Source organism: Ostrea edulis, chromosome 6, assembly GCF_947568905.1.
Source record: "Ostrea edulis chromosome 6, xbOstEdul1.1, whole genome shotgun sequence".
Classification (NCBI taxonomy): domain Eukaryota; kingdom Metazoa; phylum Mollusca; class Bivalvia; order Ostreida; family Ostreidae; genus Ostrea; species Ostrea edulis.
In genome coordinates this window covers 61,745,467-61,768,764 of record NC_079169.1, presented here as the reverse complement: position 1 = coordinate 61,768,764, position 23,298 = coordinate 61,745,467, and the positions used below count along the sequence as shown (strand labels likewise).

The window sequence follows — 23,298 nt, the reverse complement described above, 5'->3', positions numbered from 1 at the left end:
ATACTCATAGAGTTCAGTCTATATTCAGGTGTTGAAAAATCCAAGTATAGACATAGTGCATATGTCACCAAAGCATTGTTCACTATCTACATTTACCATAATCCCACATCCTACTAACCTACATGAACGTTATTTAGCACACCAAGAAACAACTGAACACCAAGTGGAGGTCATCTAACACAATTTACAATATAAACCAGTAAAACTATGGAACAAACAATTCCGCTCTGTGCAGGTAAGAATGACTAAAGACAAGAAAAATATTGCCTCTTCCTCGGGATGGTGGATGAGTTATTGAATGAATGAATAATACAATGGCGCAGAAAAATTACAACTAGCGCTATATTAAATAACGGAATAACTGTCTGGTATTGATCCATGTATGTAATTTGAACTGATAAGTGAAATCAAGCTGGCTCATTACATCAAACTTTTATTTGATGGCTCGTTAAAACACCTCTTATAAATGAAATAAGATTTTATCAATGAAAGAGTGATACAAACCCTCAATTATCTTACAGTGTATTTAAATTTTTCCCCGAATGTGTTTTGTCTACAGACCCATTTTCATAATTTTTCGGTTAAGTCTAAGTTTTAATTACTGGAAATTTGGATTATCTCCCTTTACAAAATTGGTTTATTTTTCATATTTACATTTTGTGTCTGTTAAAATTATATGACATTGTTAATAATACTTTTGAGAATTTCAAACAAATTATTAAACGTCACAAAGGTGGCAACACACGACAAACTATTCTTCAGGCTTTTTATTCATTAGAGGAGGATAAGATATGGTGATTTTATTGATGAGAGGATTTTGGAAAGAAAGAAGCAAATTAATGGGTTACTGGGCAATAAAAAGACTTATTGCATTAATATAAAAGAGATTTTAGAGTCCACTGTTTACTGTGAATTGGTTCATGATATGAATATCTAATAAAACATGCCTAAAAGACTCAGATAGACGTTTTAAATCTATTTAAAGGAAAAATATTTATGAAAATTAAATGTGCTATTTGTTAATGATATTTTAAAATCTAAAGCTAAATCTTCAAATAACATGTCAATTAGAAAAATAATATATCGGGCAAATGTATTTTAAAAAGAAATTGAAATATTGCGCTTTTTAAAAACTGAACCAAGCCCGATTGGAATTATTTTAAAAAATACACAGGCATGCTTGCCACATATGATCCACATATGATTTTCATATGTGGATCATATGATTAGCTTCATATGAGAATCATAAAAAAGGGCATCATATGTGAATCCTATGATGTGTTTCATATTATTTACATATGATTCACATATGTATATCATATGAAAGGGAATTCATATGATTCACATATGAAGGTTTTGTGTGCATGTTGTGCTAATGTTATATGAGAATCATATGTAAGGAAACTCATATGTAAATCATATGAGACATGTATGTGTACTTTAAATTAAAGGGACTGGTTCACGATTTTTGAACAAAATATTTTTTATTTTTATGTGAAACATTAAGAATATAACTCATTTAATGTTGACAGCCAACATTTTGACCTTCTGAATACAAATATAAAAGCAATATTTTAGCCTTAAATCTGTGTTATGTAAACGAAAACTCGAGTCTTTTCATGTATACAAACACACCAGTGAAATGTTAATTTTGTAATATAAAGCATCTAAACTTGTATAGTCACAAATTTTAACTTTTAGATGACACATTTTACCTGAAGAATGCTTGAAATGTGAAAGATATAATAAACTTAGATCGATAACAATTTCTTTTGAAAATTTTGTAAACAAAAACATACCGCAATCTTTGTTTACAAAACAAAAAATGAACTCTCTAAAATGAGCTTCTATGATAAAGTATAACCTTAATTTTTGTGTGAAATCTTTTTAAACACATTTCGTGAATCAGTCCCTTTAATATGTAATATGTAGATGCTGGAAATCAAGTATTTCTATTCATTCTACAACTACTTCTCGATTAAATACCAATGCAAAGTACAAAAATATTATTACTCAATATTCTCTAAAATATCTCAATCTTATAGATATGGAACGGTTTCAACGATGAACAGAAATAAAAGATTTGACAGTGCATATTTACATAACTTTTGAAATCAGAATGAAAGATTCAAATATGTAAAAAGTGAAATTTTCACCAAAAAGAAGACAAAGCAAGATTAGCACTTGTCGATACATATATTTTGTGCTAAATTTCAGTTCCTTTCATACACATATAAAAAACATATATCATATTTAAAAGTAACAAGTAAATCAATAACTGCACATGGTTTTAAAGAAGAAATGCACAAATATACAATAAACAATACTTGAATTTATAAAATCTTAATTTAAAAAGTTATGATAAATATTTCTCAATTCTTCTCTCCTCCTTTTCCTCCAATTTCTCCCACTTGTCCAGTCTACCATCCTTATTGACGGTGTCCACAAACTTATGGAACTCAGTCCAGAAAGCAAAGCCACTTGTTCCTCCTTTACGGAACAATTTCTTTGATGCGCAGAAAGATCTCTATGAAAATTAGAAATAAACATATACAAGTATTGTTTCAGGTATTATGCATGCCTTTAAGTGAATCAATGCTAAAGTGAGATGATTTCCTTCTAAGGAATTGCTATTGTCTCAAGCCACAATCTGGAGTTCGCTCATAGCTCTTTCCAGAATGGGAGAGGATGGTACATTTTGACATTTTGGCCGCGACATGTGACAACGAGTAAATGCATGCCATTTCCATTTCTTGTTTTTTTTTAAATAAATAAACTTCCGATTGTAGTATAATGTAGTCTCATTGCAATTAAAATTAAAGTGTTTAGAATCTTTAAAGTCTACTTTAATTTCTAATTTTACATGAGACAAAAATTTGATTCCCATGCAGGCAAGAGAAAGAGAATTAAATATTTCTTTCACATATCAAATTTATGAATCTATAAATTATTGCAAGGCAAATGTGGTATAAACGAAATCTTTATCTTAATATATAAAGCATTTTGAAAAATACTGTATAACTAATGTGGTTGAAAATGGTAAAACAAACAATATTGCATGAAATTAATTACCAGCAATAAGGTCAAGCATTCCCTCTCTATGTTCACAAGTGGAATCGCTGGTGGCAAAAAACACTTCCACAGGTAGTTGTGGAGGGACTTTAAAGAAAGTCCCTCCACATCAATCTCCTTGTTGTCCATTAACTACAAAAAGGAATAATGACTTCAAGCATATGTATACTTTTAACTAGATATTTCAAAGAACATAATACATGTATACAATTATTCAGAAATCAAACTATTTCAATGAATTGTGTGTATTTAATAGTTTATCCCACTGAAAAAAGTTTCCTTTACATTAAAATGTTTAACATTGTTTTATGTCTTAATGTGTAATGAAATACATTTACATTAAATCAAGATACCGCCTTTTACTACACATGGTTTCTTAATTACCTTTGCTCTTGTCTGGTTCCTGTAATAAGTAAATTTTGTCGAGCCAAAGCTCGACAAACCCCCCAGGACATGACTTCTTGCTGCCCAACCTGCTTTACTGGCAAAGTCCTTCAGCATTCCCTAAAAAATGTTATCATACAGTTAAAAAATTCATACCTGTTTTTGAAATAAAAACAACATATGGAGGTTAATTTGTCAATGTCTTTGCCTCTCAGTGCAGGCATAACAATATAATATAGCTTCATTAAACTTTGTAAAATTTGGCTGATGCAGTTTGGTTGCACCAGTTCTTAGAGGTATTTCATTGCGAAATAAGGTATCATTTCAAAACTTTTATTGGGATGTAAATATGAGTTGGTCACATGATCAAAATCCCATAAAGGGCAATATGATAGATTACATCATTTATCAACACGCATTTACATCCCGATAATGTTTCAGTGTGAAAATAATACTTAAATGATTTATTTATTTAAACATCAAAGGTATAAATTAAATGTTTGAACACGTTGCATGACCACTTATGATATTGGCTTTCCACCTCTTGAGAAGAAGAGTTTTAAAGATTTTTCCGTTATATTCCTATATAAAACTTTATTTGCCTATTGTGACCCTGCCTTAGCCCCGGGAATCATGATTTAAACAACTTGAATCTACACTAATGTATTGAAGCTTTCACAGAAGTTTGATCTTTTCTGGTCCAGTGGTTCTTGAGTATAGATGTTATGAAAAATGCAATTCAATTTTCTTTAATTCTACAAAAATCAACCTTTGAAAGAGGGTGTGGTCCTTCATTTGAAGAAACTGAAATCCACTTCACACAAGGATGCTTGATAGAGAACATTGTACTCAGAAAACTACTTTCCCTTGATGTAAAATGGTTTACAAATCAAATGAATTTATAAAGGAAATTAATTTCTTGATGAAGATAGCAAGAATATATTACTGTAATAATTTCTATCAATTTTGATTGGGACCGATACTTTTTTCCTCTAGTTTGATTCAAATCTTAAAGGATGTGAATATGAAAAAAATCTTGTTGCGTAATAAACTAAAGGACCTCCTGAAACTAAATAGTGTGTTCTGAAACTAATTTGCTTGTTTCTATTACGAGATTTGATCGATTAAACACTAGGGGTCATCCATTATTTTCCAACATGCATCTGTGCTCTGACTTAAAGTGGTGACGGGATCACTCGATGTTACAACTGAAGATAATGGATTCATATTAGAAATGATGAATAAGGTTTTAGTGCAAAAAGAATTAAAATTAAATCTAATCTAATAACAATGCAGCAAGAAAAAGAAATAAACACTCCCACAAAATATATCCATCTCCTCCAACTTCTGAACTTACTCAAAAGCACTGTACATGTATATTTCATGATTCAAAATCAAAACAATTTTATCGAATTTTAAAATATTTGGAAATAAGTAAGGTGAATGTGTGATATAAAAGTGTTGCAATATTGTCATGTAATTCACATATTTATAATAATTGATGTACATGGGCCACTGGAAATTTTTGGAGATATAATATTATTTGTTTACACTAAAAATACTTTTTCAGAATCTGTATCAGAGTCTGAGGTTTCAAGAAATCCTTCATAATTGCAGTGTTCATTGGCAAATGCTCCCTAATTTTTGTCACAACAAAAGAGGGTAAAACTACTCTGATTTTTCCCCAGGAGGCTGACCTCGTCTGACCACGTTTGATAAACTGTCTGTAGGCCATAAATCTTGATAGCATGTCTTCAACAAAATTGTTAATGCATTCTATCACGAGTGGAAATGCTTACACACAACTAATAAATAGATTTTAGAAATTCAAAATCGCTTCTACGATATACAATTTAGGAAATCGTTTGTACGATTTAAAAATTCGTTTTCAGGACTTATCAAATCGACCTGGAATATCAAACTATTAGTTCGTATGGAAACTTTCACCTATTAGATTATCAAAGTCTGTCCAGCGACTCCTGATTTTCCTTATTTTGAGCTGTTCCAGATTTTTATCCCTAATTTTAGGTTTTTAAAAAACCTCCTGAAACTCCTGATTTTCAACATTTATCCCCCTCAAAAATTGCAATATGTGTTAAATTCTTGAGTAAAATCAGAATAGATATGTGTTAATTAGGGAAAATAATTGTTGTTCAACACAAAGTTTTTTTTAATATTTTCTCATGCCAGTGTAAATGAATCAACTTCTGAAAAGAAAGAACTTCACATGGACCGGACTATCAGGATATTTCCAAGTTGAAGGAAACAGACTTGCCAGATATAAAACGGCATCTCTACCTCCGGGTTAAATGTTTATATAGTATATTATTATACTTATTTATTATCAAGATTGTGATATATATCTATATGTTCTACTTGTGCATGCGTGAATATTGTTTTTGAATGCTTGTTTAATATGTTTTTTATGTTATGTTAACAGCTGAGAATGAGGAAAAATAAAATTTGAAACTTAAGCTAACTGGCAAGTAGGGTGAAACTGTTTTATGTTTCCCTCGAGGTTAATTGATGATAATTAATTATGCTACTAAATGAAAAATGAGATCAAATTATACAGATGGGTACGGTAGTAGAATCTCTTATTTGCTTTGTAATACGAACATTTGTTTTCACTTTCCCTTATTCATAAATTTTAATGTCACTTCAAAAAGTTTTGAGAATCAATGAATTATGTTATTGTTAATTTCAAGCATAAAATTTATTGTGCTATTGTATTTCTGTTTACACATTACCGAGAAATGTTTTAAAAGTGTCATTATAACTTGGTAAATTTTTTGCTAATATTTAGTTAAACAAATGGAATAGATAATGTAATATGCTGCAGGAATCGACATTCGATTGTTTTGGAAATTAATTCGTCGACAAAAACCACGCCAAACAAAGTTATATCCAGAAATACAGTTTGCCGAAAGAGTAGGAAATACACCTGAAAGTGTCGCTTCAGTTTTCGCTGAATACTTCTCAACTCTGTACGAGCCCGGACTAAATGAAATGTATGACAATCAATTTTACAACAATACCATTCGACAATACAATCGTATCAAAATACAAGAAACTCAAAATTCTGCCGATCTTCTAGGTGGATATATTACAGAAAAGGAAGTAGTTGATTCTATAACACTATTAAAATATAAAAAAAGCCCCTGGGCCCGACAAAATTCTATCGGAACATTTGATTCATGGAAAAAGTGTATTATCAAAATATTTATGTGTATTATTCAACAGCATAATAAAACTAGGTAAAATCCCCTCTGGATGGAAACAAGGTTTTATAGTACCAATTTCCAAGGGTGGAAACAAACACAAAACTTCTCCTGACAGCTACCGACCCATTTCATTATTGTCTACTATATTCAAAGTTTTTGAAAAAATCATCTACACAAGGATTATGAACGTAACATTCAAAGAGAAATACCCGAGTCCTCAACAACAAGGTTTTTATAAAGGTTTAAGTTTTATCACAGCTGCATTTAACCTTCAAGAAACAATCTTACATCACATTGAAAACGGATCACGTGTATATGCATGTTTTCTAGACAGCCGAAAAGCCTTTGATACAGTATGGAGAAAAGGATTGCTTTGTAAAGTTAACGAAATAGGTATCAAGGGAAAATTATGGACATTGATAGACGACTGCCATATCGATACCAAAAGTGCTGTAATTGTAAATTACCAACAATCAGACTGGTTCCCGGTTGAACAAGGAATACGGCAAGGCGGTGTCTTATCTGGATTTTTATACACTGTTTATATCAATGACTTACTAAACGAACTTGGTCACATCAATAAAAACTTCGGAATTCATCATATAGAGTCATCGACCCCTACTCTCGCAGATGATATTGCCTGTTTATCGTCAACTCCACACTCACTCCAGAATATGTTGGATGTAGCACACAATTATTCTTGTAGATGGAGATTCTCTTTCAACGCTAAAAAATCATGTATTATAGTATTGGGTAAATCTCACAATGTCGTCTCAAATCAATGGTTAGTGGGTGATGAAATCATTCCTGTAAAGAGTGACTACAATCACCTTGGGATCATTCAAAACTCTCATTTCAAATATCTAACCAGGACAAAGGAGGCATGTGACAAAGGCAGACGATCTTATTACTCCATAAAACACTTATCTTCAGAAAATTCCAATCCAGTTACTCTTGTGAATCTTTATAAAAGGGTAGTCCTACCTTCTACATTATATGGATGTGAAATTTGGAATGATCTTAAAACCCAGGATCTTCAGATGTTGCGTCGACTTCAACATTTTATCGTTAAAGATATTCAAAGCTTAAATCTATCAACACGGTCCGATATGTGTGAAAGCTTATTAGGTCTCAGACCTATCATATCTGAAATTGATAAAAAGAAACTATTGTTTTTAGGAAAATTGTGCAATTTCTCTCACAATGTGCTGGCGAAACAAATATTTCTCTTCAGACTCTTTACATTTTTGTGTAACCCATGGGAAACCACGCATGGATTCATTAAAGACATTCTAGTCATTCTGGATAAGTACTCCTTGACGCAATATCTTGCATCTTACTTGGAATCTGGTGCCTTCCCAAACAAATATACCTGGGGGAAAAAACCCTGTAAAATCCTCTATTTCTCTTTACGAAGATTGTGAATGGAATAAACGAACATATCTTGACTCAGACTTTACGCGATTTATACAGTTACATGATGGAAAGGAGTTGCCAAGAATTTGGAAAATCATATGGTCGACACAAGAAACCAAAATTATTAAAACCTTAGTTAAACTCTGGACAATACCTCCCATGAGAAACATATCTACATGCCAACTTTGTAACTCCGAATATAATGATATGTTTAAACACATTGCCTGCAGTTGTCCCAACTTTTCCTCAAACAGAGAACAATTTTGGGACGATATTACAAACCTTGATTTGTGTGTCTGTGCAGAATTCTGTGCCTTTGATGAAGAAGATTTATATACATATATGTTAGGTAAAGCCCCAATTTATCCACTGTCAGAACAGAAGGAAAAAAAGTTACTACTTATATGTGGGAATTATTTAATTAAAGTTTTTGCTATATACAAAAGGTGCATATGAATTTCAACTAAAAGTTAGTATACAATAAGTTCCTTTTATATCACATTTCCTTTCTTTTTTATTCATTTGCATGTAATTATGTAATGGTAGTTTTTTTCCTCTTCTTTGTTCTCACATTTTCATTGTTGTACATATGTTGTATGATTCATACCTAATGTAATATACATATTTGATATACTCTCTGCAAAGAGGAATAAAATATTGAATGAATGGGCTTCGCCCCCTGGACCCCTACAAGAGCGTTACCCTCGTCGATCCACTGGGGCCTTTGGGCGTCTCCCAGATCCTTTACCGTTTTTAAATACGATTCATATTTGTAGCCTTTCCACTGATCAAGAGGTACAATGGTAAAATGGAACTATTATTATGTCGAAATTTTCATCAATGTGAAAATGTTCTACTTCAGGTGAAATATAAGTACAATGTAATATGTTTAGATTTGTTTTAGCCAACCTTCATTCTGGCGAAGTCATCCATCTTATTCAAATCACTTTCAGAATGACTTCGGTCTTTGCATTCAAACTTCAACTTGAGTTTTCTTCCCAGAGTCGCTCAGCTGGGATTGTGGTCAATACTAGTAACTACGCTTGTCATGTCCTTCTGGGTTATATAGTTCTCCAACACGTCTGCTGAGATCATCCTGTTTCACCAACGTACTGTTTCGAGCATTTTAGCAGCTGATGATATTTGTATTAGCTACGTCCTGTATCTACATCATCGCTGCGTTTACAACGAAGGCATATTTTATCCGAATATGGTTTTAAAATCCGCCTTTGGGGTGGGGGGGGGGTATCGAGTCTCGACCTGGCTACCTTGCCCTTCAAATCTTGGACGCGTTTCTTTGAAGATCGTAGCCATTCTGTCATAAATGAAAAGAACTTGTTCACTCCTTTGGAGGATGATGTTGGGTCCTTGCAGAATAGGTTAGTATGTAATAAAAAGCGGGATTCTACCGTTTTCTTCATTGATTTTGTTTTAAGGGTTTGTCTTTTCTGGTTAATTCGTTCATTGCAGATTGTACTGGAACAGCTTTACAGCTCCATCTAAAAAAAAACACCAACTTTTCGATAGCTTTGCTCTTGGAATATTGTGGGAGAAGTACAAATGCAGTGACATTTTGTGGCTAGACCTTTAAGATTATGAGGTGGGTGTCAGTTGGATGGTATAAGGTACAAATGAGATCAATGGGCTTAACTTGTGTGGAAGCCGATTCAATTTCACCATTGCTGAGAATGGACGTGTTTTCCAAAAATGTGTTTCAGATATTTCCAGTGTGAATTTAGTAAATTTGTTTACTCGCGATCATCTCGGCTTCTATATGTGTGAATATTGTATTTAAAAAATCATAAAAAGAAGAGAGAAAAAATCAGCAGTCGAAGTAGAATGAAGTTTCGAAACTGCATGTTTTTCTAGATTGAATTGTACTTTATTAACAGCATGCATATAGATCCAATCATTGGAAATTGAATTGAGAAAATTCAAAGACAATACAATGTATATAAGTGTAAAAGGTGAAAAAACAATTAAAGCTAAGGAAAGGCGACCAATCTCATAAATCCCATAAAGAATTCTAAAAATTGAGAGTATGGCAAACACATACCCCTGAAACTCCAGAAGTGTGATCAGGACGCCGTTTCATCAAACATCGTAACTAGCTGCGTAAGCTTACTACGGCGTAACTTTCTGACTGGACTAAATTTTTTATGCACATTCAAGTCCGTATCATCAAATGACATAGCTACAGAATTCACTCCTTCCTCTTAGAATTCACGTAAGGTTTCTATTAACTAGTAGAAATGCTATGTGAAGTCAAACCTTCACGTAAGTACCTACGTAAGCAAATATCATGGCCGACTATTTGTTTATTCGGAATTTTTACAAACGAGCTTTGCGTCGTGATTGAATTTTTCGAGACAGGATGCAGATTTTAGTTATCTACAACGATGACGAATTAATATCCTGCTATAGATTTCCAAGGAGAGTCATTCTGCAATTGACAAGAGACGTGGAAGATATAGCTCAGCCAACTTTAAGAACACATCCCAACCCACACCATAGACGTAAAAGAATTAAGGGACCGCCGACTGTCACTGGTGACGCCATCCTTATATTTCTGTTGAAAGTATCTCCTCGCGATTTCAGCGCCCTCACCGGGATATATAGAAAGCAACTTCCGTTGTATGAAAACACTGTTGTTTTGTACATTTCAAGGAAAATACGAGCGCAAGAATTTAGCTATGTCAGCCTTTCAAAGAAATTAATACACTTTGGGACTCGCAAAGTCAATGTTTATTGCCTTACTTAGCAAAATAGTTCGTATTGGAATCTAAACAGTGAATTTCGAATTATCATTTTTTTCATATTTTTTTTAGACTACAGCTGATTTATGAGAAATAAAATTGAAAAAAAATCTGAACTGGCCTTGGAGAGTTCGATGGGAGAAACTATGGCTTGTCTTGGCGGCTGGAGGTTAGAGCTTAAATGATCCCCTCATGATGTATCGCTCTGTCTCTAACATGTTCACGTATTTCCGATCAATGAGTTGTCCAAACAGTACACTGCCATTGTGACAGCTTTTAAAATTATTATCAAAATTTTGATAAATGGCACATAGAGAATCTTTTATTTTAAAAAGCTAGCCTATGTGATGTGTACACCCCCACCCCACCTCCTCCTGCTTTATTACTTTTATTCCCTGACTATTCATTTTTATTTACAATGTAAGTCATGTAAAATTCTTAAAAACATAATTAATACACGACTTCCGACAAGTATTAGGAGAAAGTGGGGTGGAGGGTGGGGGGTAATCAGACTGTTTTAACACTTGCATTTGAATCATAAATCATGCCTAGTTTATTCAACCATAGTAAGCATTTCATTGCAAGTATGCTGAAGTTTTCGTTTTACATTTCATGCCTTGTACAATACTATCCTAATTATTCAATCTTTAGTTAAAGTTTCAGTCTACTAATACGGTTTAAAAATTCATACATTCATTATATCAAAAATATCTAATGAAATTTTAATTTATGAATTACAACATATATTACACTACAGTCTACAATACTCATATACAGCTACTTCTGCATGGATGGTAATCAGGTTTGATATACATGTACAAAATAGATCTATCAACAGGCCTTTTATTACAATCCATTAACTTTCAATCATTGGTATTTCTCCAGTCTGGTAATTCCTCAGTTAATCAAAAAATATTATACACGTCATATTTAATTGTTTTTGAAAGTTTATATGATCGCTATACAAATATTACTGGAAGTTTTCCCTTTCGCTTTCTATACATCCCGGTAAGGGCGCTGCTAAACTAGTAGCATATTTTCCCGCCACAGAGAGTCGGCGGCCCCATTGCTTTATGTCTATGCCCACACCAGGGCCGTAAATTAACCTTCAATTTGGAGGAGGCAGGAAATTAGGCGGGGGTCTGGGGGCCGCCCAGGCCCCCAGACGCTGAGCACATTTTGTGCACACTGAACACGTTTCGTGCAAAATCCTTGATTCTAGGGCCTTCTAAGATGTTACTTGACTAACTCATTCTAAAAGAAAGATTTGGAATGCTTTTTAAGGGAGGTATCATGTTCTTAGTTATTGGAAACAACATAAATTCTAATGAACTTTAAATTCTAATTTTTTTGGCTCAAAAGTTGGAGGAGGCAGCTGCCTCCTCCGCCTCCATGTAATTTACGGCCCTGCACACACAGGCAAGTGTTTACGTTTATAAGAAATATGTAAGGGTTACTTCCCTTTCCCTGTACAATTATTTCCCCACAAGTATATCTGTACATGTATGATAAATGTACACTGTTGTAATGTATAGGTCTAGAGTTATTGTTCTTATCTATTACTTCCCTTGTGTACACATCCCGTGGGGATCTGGGTTAGAATAGGTCCTCAGTACCCCTTGTTTGTCGTAAGAGGCGACTAAATGGGGCGGTCCTTCGGATGAGACGGCAAAAATCGAGGTCCCGTGTCACAACAGGTGTGGCACGATAAAGATCCCTCCCTGCTCAATGGCCATAAGCGCCGAGCATTGGCCGAAATTTTGCAGCCCTTCACCGGAAGTGGTGGAGTCTCAATATGAGTGAAATATTCTCCAGATGGACGTTAAACAATATTCAATCAATCAATCCCTTGTGTACAAGCTGTTTACCAAGTATTTTATATGTGCTATTAGTTATGTATGCTGATTTTGCTGATAGTTCGGAGATATGATATACCTGAATGAAGATTTATTAAACGTTAATTCAATTATAAAAATGATGGTTGGTGATCGTTGGTGATTCGTAGGTAACGAGATTGGTGCACGTGTTGGTGATTTGGTGAATAGTAAAATACCGATAAATAGCGCTAATCTCGATTCTGTAAACAAATCATACCTGTAAACTGTAACTGGGTTATTTCTACATTCCTCTTTGTTGTTAAATATCGCTGGCATTCCGTATAAAAACATATTTTTCTCTTAAATTATTTCCCTGAGTAAGGTGTAAATTTGATAACGCCAAACTTCCGGTTATGGGGTTTTGGTAAAGTCACCAAAGTTAGTGACGTAGTTTTGTGTAGTACACTGTACGTCATTATGTAAAGGATATAAACCAAAAACTGTCCAGCTATTTTTGAATAGTCTGACAATATAACCAGTCTTGCGTAGAAGTCTGTTTCTTTTGTTCACTTATTGGACAGTGTCAGGTATGTAGTCTTCTACTGCAGGTTTTATATTCACTCACTCTATAGTACTGAGCCATATCAACATGTCTTCCTCTGATGGGGAGAGCAGTTTCATTGCACATTCAAAATTTAAGGATTTTAATGAAAGTACTGCAAATATTATCTTAATAAGTGTTATATTCTGGATATGGAAGGTGAGAAAGTTATGGAGCCAAATTTTGATTTGAAAAGCATTGTGTTTTCGAATATTTGGATGAGGAAATAATTAACGCCACCCAAAAGAACTCAATACGCCCAACTCGTGAAATGAAATTATTCATGAAAGCGAAAATGATGATTCAGAATTAGGATATGCTAATAAAGAAAACATTTTGAAAAAGCGTTGTGAAGAAGTTTGGAATGTGCCTCTGAATCCAGCGAAATTCAAATACAGTATGGAATGTCTTTCAAATTTAAGTTTTGATGCGATATAATAATGGCCAATGGAATTTAAAAAATTGTGAATCTAAAAGTTGAAGCAGAGAATTCTGCTAAGGGGAAATATCGTTTTAAGTGTTTCAGTGATTTTTCCTATATCTGTGTTGATTCTTACTTGTAGGGAATTTAGAATTAAATTTGTATCTCTTTGACAAACGTATTGTCTTTCTCTTATTTTCAGCCTACCTGTAGACGTCTAATAAGTTAATGGGTTTACCTGGCACTGTCCAATAAGTTGACAATTACTGTCCATTATTTTTAAGAACGGACAGTATCTGTCCATTCTTAAAAATAATGGACAACAATTGTCGACTTATTGGACACCTACAGGTAACCTTTTCACTACAAGTGGACTTTTTCCTATATAAAAGCCTAAAAAGACAAAGGATTGCGTAACAAAAATGTTTTAACTACATTGGTAACACAGGAGAGTATATAAAGCAGGCGATCGGGGGATAGAGTGTGTTGAACAATGCGAGCAGCAGCAGAGCAGAGAGCGGTTCCAAGTAGCAGAAATATTGAGAGCAGATAAGAATGTAAGTTTGGGCAACGGTAAATTCACCGTACAGGGAACAGTCAGCTCTGACTCACAGGGTTTTGACACAATATGAGCAAACTGGTATATATAGTATAATAGTGTGAAGAGAGCTAACAAAGCAGTCAAAAATTCTCACTTGCTCGCTTCAAACTCTCACAACTTCGGTATTAATCGTAAATAAAGATTTTAAAAATATCGTCCAATCAAAGTAATCGTTATAGTAACGAAACTCTTCTGTTTTTAAAGGTAGCATTAATTTAACTTTGCTATCACAACAATTGTTTACCGTAATTGGACTGAAAGCGTCTTGTTGATTGGACAAATTCGCTCAGGGTGTACTATGATCGCCCAATCAAATTGCCTCATCTAAAATTATTCATGAGAACGAACGAGTAGGAATTAATGGACTGACGGATGATGGAAAGAGGAACAAAGCGTAAACAACCTTGCGTTTCCGACGATGCCTCGGACAACAGCTATTGCGTTTGACTCTCAAACGGATCTGTTGTCCGAAACCTACGGCTTCGGACAACAGATCCGTCTTAGGTAAAAAAAAAAAAAGAACAGCTGTTGTCCTCGAACCCATGTAATCAATAATTGTATCATATGTTTTTTTCTCTTTGATACGGTCTAGAATATGCCACGCACTAAACGAACCACCAGAGCCCCTCGTCGTTTCGACGCAGAGGTTGCAAACTTGGGAGAACCGAGGCCGGCTAAGATCCACCAAGCGGAGGAATTCAAGCCTGCCAATCATTCGTATGCCTGTGGAGAACCGACCACATTAACAACATCCAATCCAAGATCCTGGACCTCAACAACCACTGGTTCAACAATCTATGTTATAACAACCACTGAATTAACCGCAGCCAATCATCCAACAGCAACCTGCTGCACAGCCACAACCGATGAGTCTACTCCAACCACATCAGATCTTTGCTGCACCTCAAACCAACCAAAAATTACAACAACAGCCACTGGTCCAGACATCACAGAACCAAGAGGCTATTTCAGTCCAGTCTGTTCACAATCTAGGTATGCACAATTAAGCAATCTCTAAAACAAAAATTATTGAGGGTAGTTTTGTTGAATTACATTCACTCCTTCCTCAAAAAACAAGAGTAGAAGTAAAAAAAAAAACAAAAAAAAAAAAACCCCTGAATATAATTTCTACAGGGGAAATTGTTACAAGACAAAATGTATCTAAAATATGTTCTTTTGATGGAATATTTTCATAGAAGTAGCACTTAAACATCGTGCTTTCCTCTTTGTTCAGGTGTGCCAAATGTAGTTGTGATATGGCACTGGGTGTGCGTGTGTCTTATGCTATTTTTTCTTCTTTCCTTTTATGTCATGTATTCATATTTAGGTAATCATTTTATCACTAATTAGATGTGTTTTATGCTATATTTCCCCCCTTTTCCTTTTATATCGTATTCATGTTTAAATACTAATTTTAGATGTTAATTTTATGTTTGTGTGTATGTTTTAATGCAGGACAACCAGTGATTTTTTTTGGGCTAATATGCCACCGATATTCGACTGTTTCCCCTCACTAAAATTAGCTATTTTTTCCCAATTATATATATATGTTTTTCCCAATTTCAAATCTAGGGAAATTAGGCCATTTTAAAAAAAGGTTACCGTATATTTCTGACAGAGTAAATACGTTTTTTTTCTTCAGTTTTATTCTCCAAACCACTGCACATGCAAAAGGTTTTGTAAAGAATATGTAAAACAATAGAGGCATCCATATAAGCAGATATGCAGCGAAGTATATAGCTTCCAGATGCACATTAAGCCATATTGTTAATTCGTGCTATCAGGACGATTATCTGCATAAACAACGCCTGGTCACAACACACGTTTTATTCAATACACATACCAATCTCTCACCAGAGGGCGTTACGTTACGCTCCACAACACCTCTGTTATCGTCTAATTTACAAAAATTTTGTAAAACAGAGCGTCTTTGAAAATGAAATAAATCTGCATCATTTTCATAAATAAAACATACATTTATGAGTTAAAAACACATTGGTAGGTATCGAAACGCTGTATTACGTTTGTGCAACCTCCATATTTATGGAACTATTTTGTCTTGTCAAATGTATTATTTCATTTTCACTTCGTAACTATGGACTCTACATTAAAAAAATCTAGCGAGATTATAATGATGAAAATCTGACATTGCACAAAGAACAGAAACGTGCCTTTCTGTTGGAGTGAAAGACGTCATTTTGTCCGTGCGAGATCATGTGGTTAGCCGAACTATTTATCAGACGATAACAGAGGTGAAAGTGAAGCTTGCGTAGCGCGCCCTCTGGTGAGAGAATGTACACATACAAGTAATAATTTGCACACCGAACCCGATCCAATTAATGCATTTTATCAACATCCCCTTTTCTTTAGAAAATTTGCCAAAATTTTACATAAAAACTCAAAATTGATTCACAAACAAATTGACTTAATCACAGAGAATAAAGTTCATTAACGGGTAACATAGTCCTTCAGATAGGCTGGTTTTTTCTATCACGAATAGGTCTTCCTTCATGGAGTGGTTCAGTCAGTGTCGGTTCGGTCAGTTCAACGGACAGTGTTTCTGGTTCACTTGTTCTAACAATAGCGTTTGATTTGTTCATTGGTTTAGGATCGATTACAAAATTTTCCTGTGGGCTCTTTGAATAATCTTCTACAACTGAACGCATCGGTGAACGATCACGACTGTCGAAATTAACTTTGGTATGTCGCACATAAATAGGAGAAGGATCTACTCCTTGGCAGAAAATAGGACTTGACCTGTTTGAGCTGAATGGAAAACAATATTTGATTGCTGTGGACTATTTCTCTAATTTCAATTTCTGCAAACTCCGCTTTGCTATTTCTACGATAAGAGGTTCCATTCTGATCCTTGACAACATATGTACGCGGTCCGAGAATACCACCGATTTCTCCTAGTTTCCACTTGCGTCCTTCTAGATGCTGGAAGTATACTGCTTGACCGACATCCAATTCACTCTGCTCACGAGACTTCCTGTCAAATGATTTCTTTACTGTCTGTCTACGTTGGTTCCTCTTCTTGGAAATTTCAAGAGCTTCTGGTTTCACGAGCTTCTGTTGTAACTGTGGAATCATGCCACGCACTTTTCTGTTAAACATGACTTCCGCCGGACTAACACCAGTATCCTGTCTTGGTGTGTTCCTTTGTTCAAGAATTGCTTCATAAGGATCTGTCTTGTCTACTTCACATTTCTCTAACAATGTCTTCATGGCTTTTACGGCTGACTCCGCTTTGCCATTGGCTTGTTGATGCATTGGTGATGATGTAACATGAGTAAAACCCCACTTCTTTGCAAAATCTTGGAATTCTTGGCTTACGAATTGTGGGCCACCATCAGACATGATTACATTTGGAACACCAAATCGAGCAAACTGTTTCTTGAGTAGAGCTATTACTCTGGAGCTTGTCATAGATGTCAGTAAGTCAATTTCAATGAAATTAGAGAAATCGTCCACAGCAATCAAATAATGTTTTCCATTCAGCTCAAACAGGTCAAGTCCTATTTTCTGCCAAGGAGTAGATCCTTCTGCATGCTGTATCAATGGAGCCTTCTGGTTCATTGGTTTTCTCTCTTGACAAATTGAACAACAATCAGCTAACTGCTTAATATCCGCATTAATTCCTGGCCAAAATATCGTTCCTCTTGCCCTTCTCAACATACTATCATATCCAAAATGAGCTTTGTGAAGTCTGGTCTTCATTTCGTTTCTCAAAGATTTGGGAATTATCACAGCTTCCCCTTTCAGCATCAGTCCATCATTATATGATATGGTGTCTCTGAAATCAAAATATTGGCGAATTCCTAAAGGTGTTTCATGTTTCTGCTCTGGCCAGCCATTCATTACAGTTTCCTTCAACGTCCGCATTTCCTCATCAATCTCAGTTGCCTCTTTGATTTCAAGAAGACGAGCATCAGGGACATCACATGTTTCATCAATCTTCAATGACATGATTCTTAGTCTCTCATTGAAATTACCCTCCTCACTCTTCAGATACGCACGACTCAAAGTATCTGCAATTGTAAGGTTAATTCCTTTGACATATACAAAATCAAAGTCATATCGGTTCCATCTCATCATAATGTCCTGTAAGCGCTTTGGTGCCATTACAAGAGGTTTCTTCAGGATGGCCTCTAACGGTTTATGGTCATTCTGTATTGTCACTTTACGGCCATAAATATACTGGTCGAAACGTTCCAGACCGTATAACACAGATAACGCTTCTTTCTCAATCTGTGCCCAGTTTCTCTCAGACGCCGTCAATGATCTATTGCATACTCCACTGGTCTGCCATCTTGAAGGAGAACTGCACCAATGCCGTCTTTACTACTATCCACTTGTACTACTACCTCCTTTCCAGGGTCGAAATAAGCTAGTACGGGGGTTTCTGTCAGCATCTTCTTGATTTTCTGAAATGCTGCTTCGCAATCCTTTGCCCATTGCCATGCCTTATCCCAAACTTCCGCCAGAGGTCGTTTGCACACAAACCAGAGGACTATGGGTAGTATGCAATACACATACAAGTAATAATTTGCACACCGAACCCGATCCAATTAATGCATTTTATCAACACATATTGTTAACAATTTATTTTGACCGCCATTTTTTGTAGGTTCAGGCTAATAACAGGAAGTGGCCAACAGTATAGGGTTTTACTAAAATTCGAAAAATACAAAACAGGCAGGGTTGGAAATTATAGCCCGCCCGACCGCCCGAGACGGTCTGTTTCTCAGGCGGACGGGAACAAAACTTAAGATGACAGTCCGGTGGTTGGGCTAATTTAAATAGCCAGTTCCTATTTTTAAACCGATAATTTCTATTTTTAAGTTGTTTTTACCTCATTCACAAAAATGTACAGACGCTATCCGTTGTTAGATTAGGTATCGTTGTGAATAAGGTACATGTAAGACGTAGAAATTGTAATCTATTCGTTCATTGGTCTGTCTGAATGTTATAGCCAATCAGCGTTCGCAGTACAAATTACGTTCGGCATTATTACAAACGTGCGAGCGCGAGATCCGCGAGATGTTGCGAAAGTTTTTGGGGTTATCAACCCCAGAAAAGCGTCCCTTGGTTGACTCCAAGGGAAAAAAAACAAAGCATACGACAATATCTAAGCATAATGCCATTACCCAAAGAAAATGAACACATATTTCTTACTATGAAATTTTGATGTTTATTACAAATTTGTATCACATGTTATCAGATTTTTTTTATTCCCCTTCAAATTCTAATATTTGATACCATTGTTGCCACTTTCCAATCTTCAAAATTTTTGTGAACATTCAGAATGATTACATGATTATGACATTGTTAGCAGGCTTATAAAAGAGGATTTATACAGTTGAATAGTTTAATTTTTAAGCATGCAAAACTTAAAAATTGCATCCTTTGGGTAATGGCATTATGCTTAGATATTGTTTCAAATACTTTGTAAAAGGCGAAAAATTCCAGGGGCCTGTGTTAGAAATATCAATATTAAGCTTTATTCATAGTACAATCATAATAATGAATATTTTTTATCAGGACTGGCAGATTTTGAGCAGGGCTGGTAACTTTTAAAAGTAGCCAGCCCTGTGACTGACTGCTTTTTTCAGTGAATTTCCAACCCTGAAACAGGAGAGACATTCTGGAAACTTGATTATTAATATAATACTAGTATTTACAAGATTATGAGTACAAATGCTGGTGAATTAATAATTTCTTATTTTCTTTATGAAATTAGACAATAAGTATTTCTTAGAAAAAGTAAATAATATATATACAAGGTGTGACTTCCAATACATATTTAATGTTAAATAATGATTTATTTTATGATTTTAAATCAGATCTGAAATAAACCTCAAACAAAAAATTGTTATTTGATTATTTTATGCATATTTACCATTTTAATTTACTATGAATGATTTTTCCCAATTTGAGGAAAATGTCGCTAATTTTTCCCAATTCAAAAGGAGGGGTGGTAATTTAAAAAACAAAAAAAAATCACTGACAACAATGGAAACTAGCTATATGCTAATTTGTGTTATCCTGGATTGATTCGATATGCAAGAGCTTGTTCTGGGTATAGTCAGTTTTTAAATCGAGGTAAGCTACTGACAAACAAGTTGATGGTACAGGGATTTCAACAGTCTCGATTGAAGTCAGCATTTCGCAAATTCTATGGTCGTTATAACGATCTAGTTCGTCAATACAACCTATCATTGGGTCAAATGCTGTCTGACGTGTTTCATACCGATTTTTAAGCCGTTCTTGGCACACTGATTTTGACTGCGGATAACTCCGTTTACCTGATCAGGATATAGGGCTCACGGCGGGTGTGACCGGTCAACAGGGGATGCTTACTCCTCCTAGGTACCTGAACCCACCTCTGATGTGTCCAGGGGTCCGTGTTTGCCCAACTATCTATTTTGTATTGCTTTTAGGAGTTATGAGATTGATCACTGTTCGTTATCTTCACCTTGCATTGTGTTCTTTTGAAAAAGGGACTGATTTTATGTTAAATGTATGTATTTATCTACACAACAGCTCATTCAAACAACGCTGTTGAAATTTGAAGTATATTCATACTGTTCGCAAATCCAGCACCCTTGGTTGCTCTTGGTCTAGACTTGATCCAGAGTTATGGTTGTTATACATGACTCCCAATCCTAATCTCAACCCTCCTGAAGCTCAACAACCACAAGTTAAGAAATGTTAACTCCAAGGGGTTCTGTATACAAAATCCTTGTCAGTATATGCACATTTGTACATGCTGCTCAGGCAATCACTCAGTCATGCATCACACTGAACAAAAATCATAGGCATATCCTATTGCTGCATCCCAGAACCCAACAAGTTCCTTCCGCATCCAGTGCATGATTCCTTTCTCTCAGTACTACAGAACACTACACACCAACAAACAGTTATGGGCCAGTAGATTAGCAAATAAAAAAGTCTTACATTGTATTTCATATGGATGAAAGGTGAAGATAACGAACAGTGATCAATCTCGTAACTCCTATAAGCAATACAAAAATAGATAGTTGGGCAAAAATGAACCCCTGGACACACCAGAAGTGGGATCAGGTGTCTAGGAGGAGTATGCATCTCCTGGATATGAGGCATTAGTGTTAGTTCTGAATATTAAAGCAGTCCTAAAAAAAATCCAACAGGGTTATGAAGTTAATCCGTTCATTTGTTGTTGATAGTAAGTTGCACATATTCTATTTAGAGCAGTTCACATACCTGATAGAGCTAACATTATTGTTGACTCAATTTCTCGCCAACAGTAGCACCGTTTCAGACAGGTTGTCCCCTTCCCCAGGCACAATACCAACAACATTTCATATTTCATCCTCAGTTTGAAGTAAACTATTTGCTAGCAGCAGCTTTGTTCGAAAACACCTGTAAGGCATATCATGGCTCTATAAACCTATTTCAATTTTTGCATGCTTCAAGGTTTAAATACCCCTTAGCCACCTACTTCTGCGTTGAGAGTAAGATTTCCTGCCCATTTGTCATTAAAAGGTCTTGCCTATGCAACAGTTCGGTCATATTTGCATCAATATCCTATTATTGTAAACTTCAATGTCTCAAACATCGAACTGTTAAATTCCTGGTGCAAAACTTGTTACAGGACTTAAAACGCAAGTCTCCTAGTATGGATGGAATAAGACTGCTAATCACCAAGATCATATTAGGTCAAATGATTTCAGTTCTATCCAGTGTTTGTTCACGTTTATGAAAGCTAAAGATAACGAAAAGTGATCAATCTCATAACATCTGCAAGCAATACAAAATAGAGAGTTGGGCAAACACGGGCCCCTGGATATGCCAGATGTGGGCTCAGGTGCCTAGGAGGAGTAAGCATCCCCTGTCGACCGGTCACATTCATCGCAAGCCCTATACATGTACATGTATCTTGATTAGGTAAATGGTGTTATCCGTAGTCAAAATCAGTGTGTCAAGATAGGTCTTACAATCGATATGAAACAAGTCAAAACAGCATTTGACCCAATGACAGGTTGTATTGGCAAACCAGATTGTTATAACGACGATATAATTTGCGAAATGCTGACTTTAAACGATATTGTTGAAACCCCTGCACCATCAACTTGTTTGTCAGTAGCCTAACTCGATTAAAAAAAACTGAGCATACACAGAAACCTTATTCTTTTCATTAGCTTTCTCTATTGCATTTTTCATGGCCTCCTTAGGGCAGGAGAACTTGCAGTTTTAGGTAAGTTTCCAGATGGGGTTCTTATCATCAACGGTGTTCAAGTTGATGAAAATAGCCCCTTTCTACACTTTGCAATTCGTTATTCTAAAACGGATCAGTGTGGCAAAGGCAATGTTCTGCAATTGCACATCACAGGTGTTCTGACATGCCCAGTGGCAAATCTGCAAAGTTATTTATAAATCAAACCCAACCAATCTGACCCATTCCCTCTATCAAAATATCAGTTTACCTCTGTGCTGTCTAAATCAGTTTCTGCATTGAACTTGGATGTTAAGGGCTACAAATCCCACTCTTTTCGTATTGGAGGAAGTCAACTAGCACTAAAGGAATTCACCCCCGAAGTTATGAAGTCATCTGGAAGATGGAAATTCAATTGTTTTAAGACCTACAAAGGTACATTCGCATTCCAAAAAGTTAATAAAATCAAAATTGTCATTTCAGATCCCCAAGTTGCTTGGGTTATCTATTATCTACAGGGCTTTTACGCAAGCCATGACTAGATCTGGTGAGTGTGATTCACATTTACAAAGATTAAATGTTTCAATATGGTGGCAAGGGTACAATGGCTTGGACTTCAAAGGTCTAATAGCAAAATTAATTCTTCTTATAAGAGTTGGTCCTACCCCTAATACCATCCTCGTATTGTGTTGGTAATGAAATTGGGAAAACTGCAAACTGACAGGAAACTAAGATTCTTTGCTCTTTAGATTCAATTGCTAAGCAATCCCCTCACAAATGTACAATATGGTCACTATTCTTCCCCGCAT

General features: G+C 35.2%; 1 protein-coding gene across 2 annotated transcripts in view; it reads right to left on the bottom strand.

Moving 5' to 3' along the window:
- Positions 1-2,168: 2,168 nt before the first annotated feature.
- Positions 2,169-23,298, bottom strand: part of LOC125646006 (uncharacterized) — a 36,928-nt gene continuing 15,798 nt past the window's right edge. Inside the window, exons 2-5 of one of the 2 annotated variants that reach the window (XM_056140332.1) lie at positions 22,761-22,885; positions 3,457-3,576; positions 3,073-3,204; positions 2,170-2,527 (exon numbers count right to left, since the gene is read on the bottom strand). In XM_056140332.1, coding sequence (XP_055996307.1) covers positions 2,357-2,527; positions 3,073-3,204; positions 3,457-3,573 — 420 coding nt within the window. In that variant the 5' untranslated portion in view covers positions 3,574-3,576; positions 22,761-22,885 and the 3' untranslated portion in view covers positions 2,170-2,356. Of the gene's footprint in view, positions 2,528-3,072; positions 3,205-3,456; positions 3,577-22,760; positions 22,886-23,298 lie in introns of both variants that reach the window. The other variant, XM_056140331.1, reaches the window with a different exon arrangement.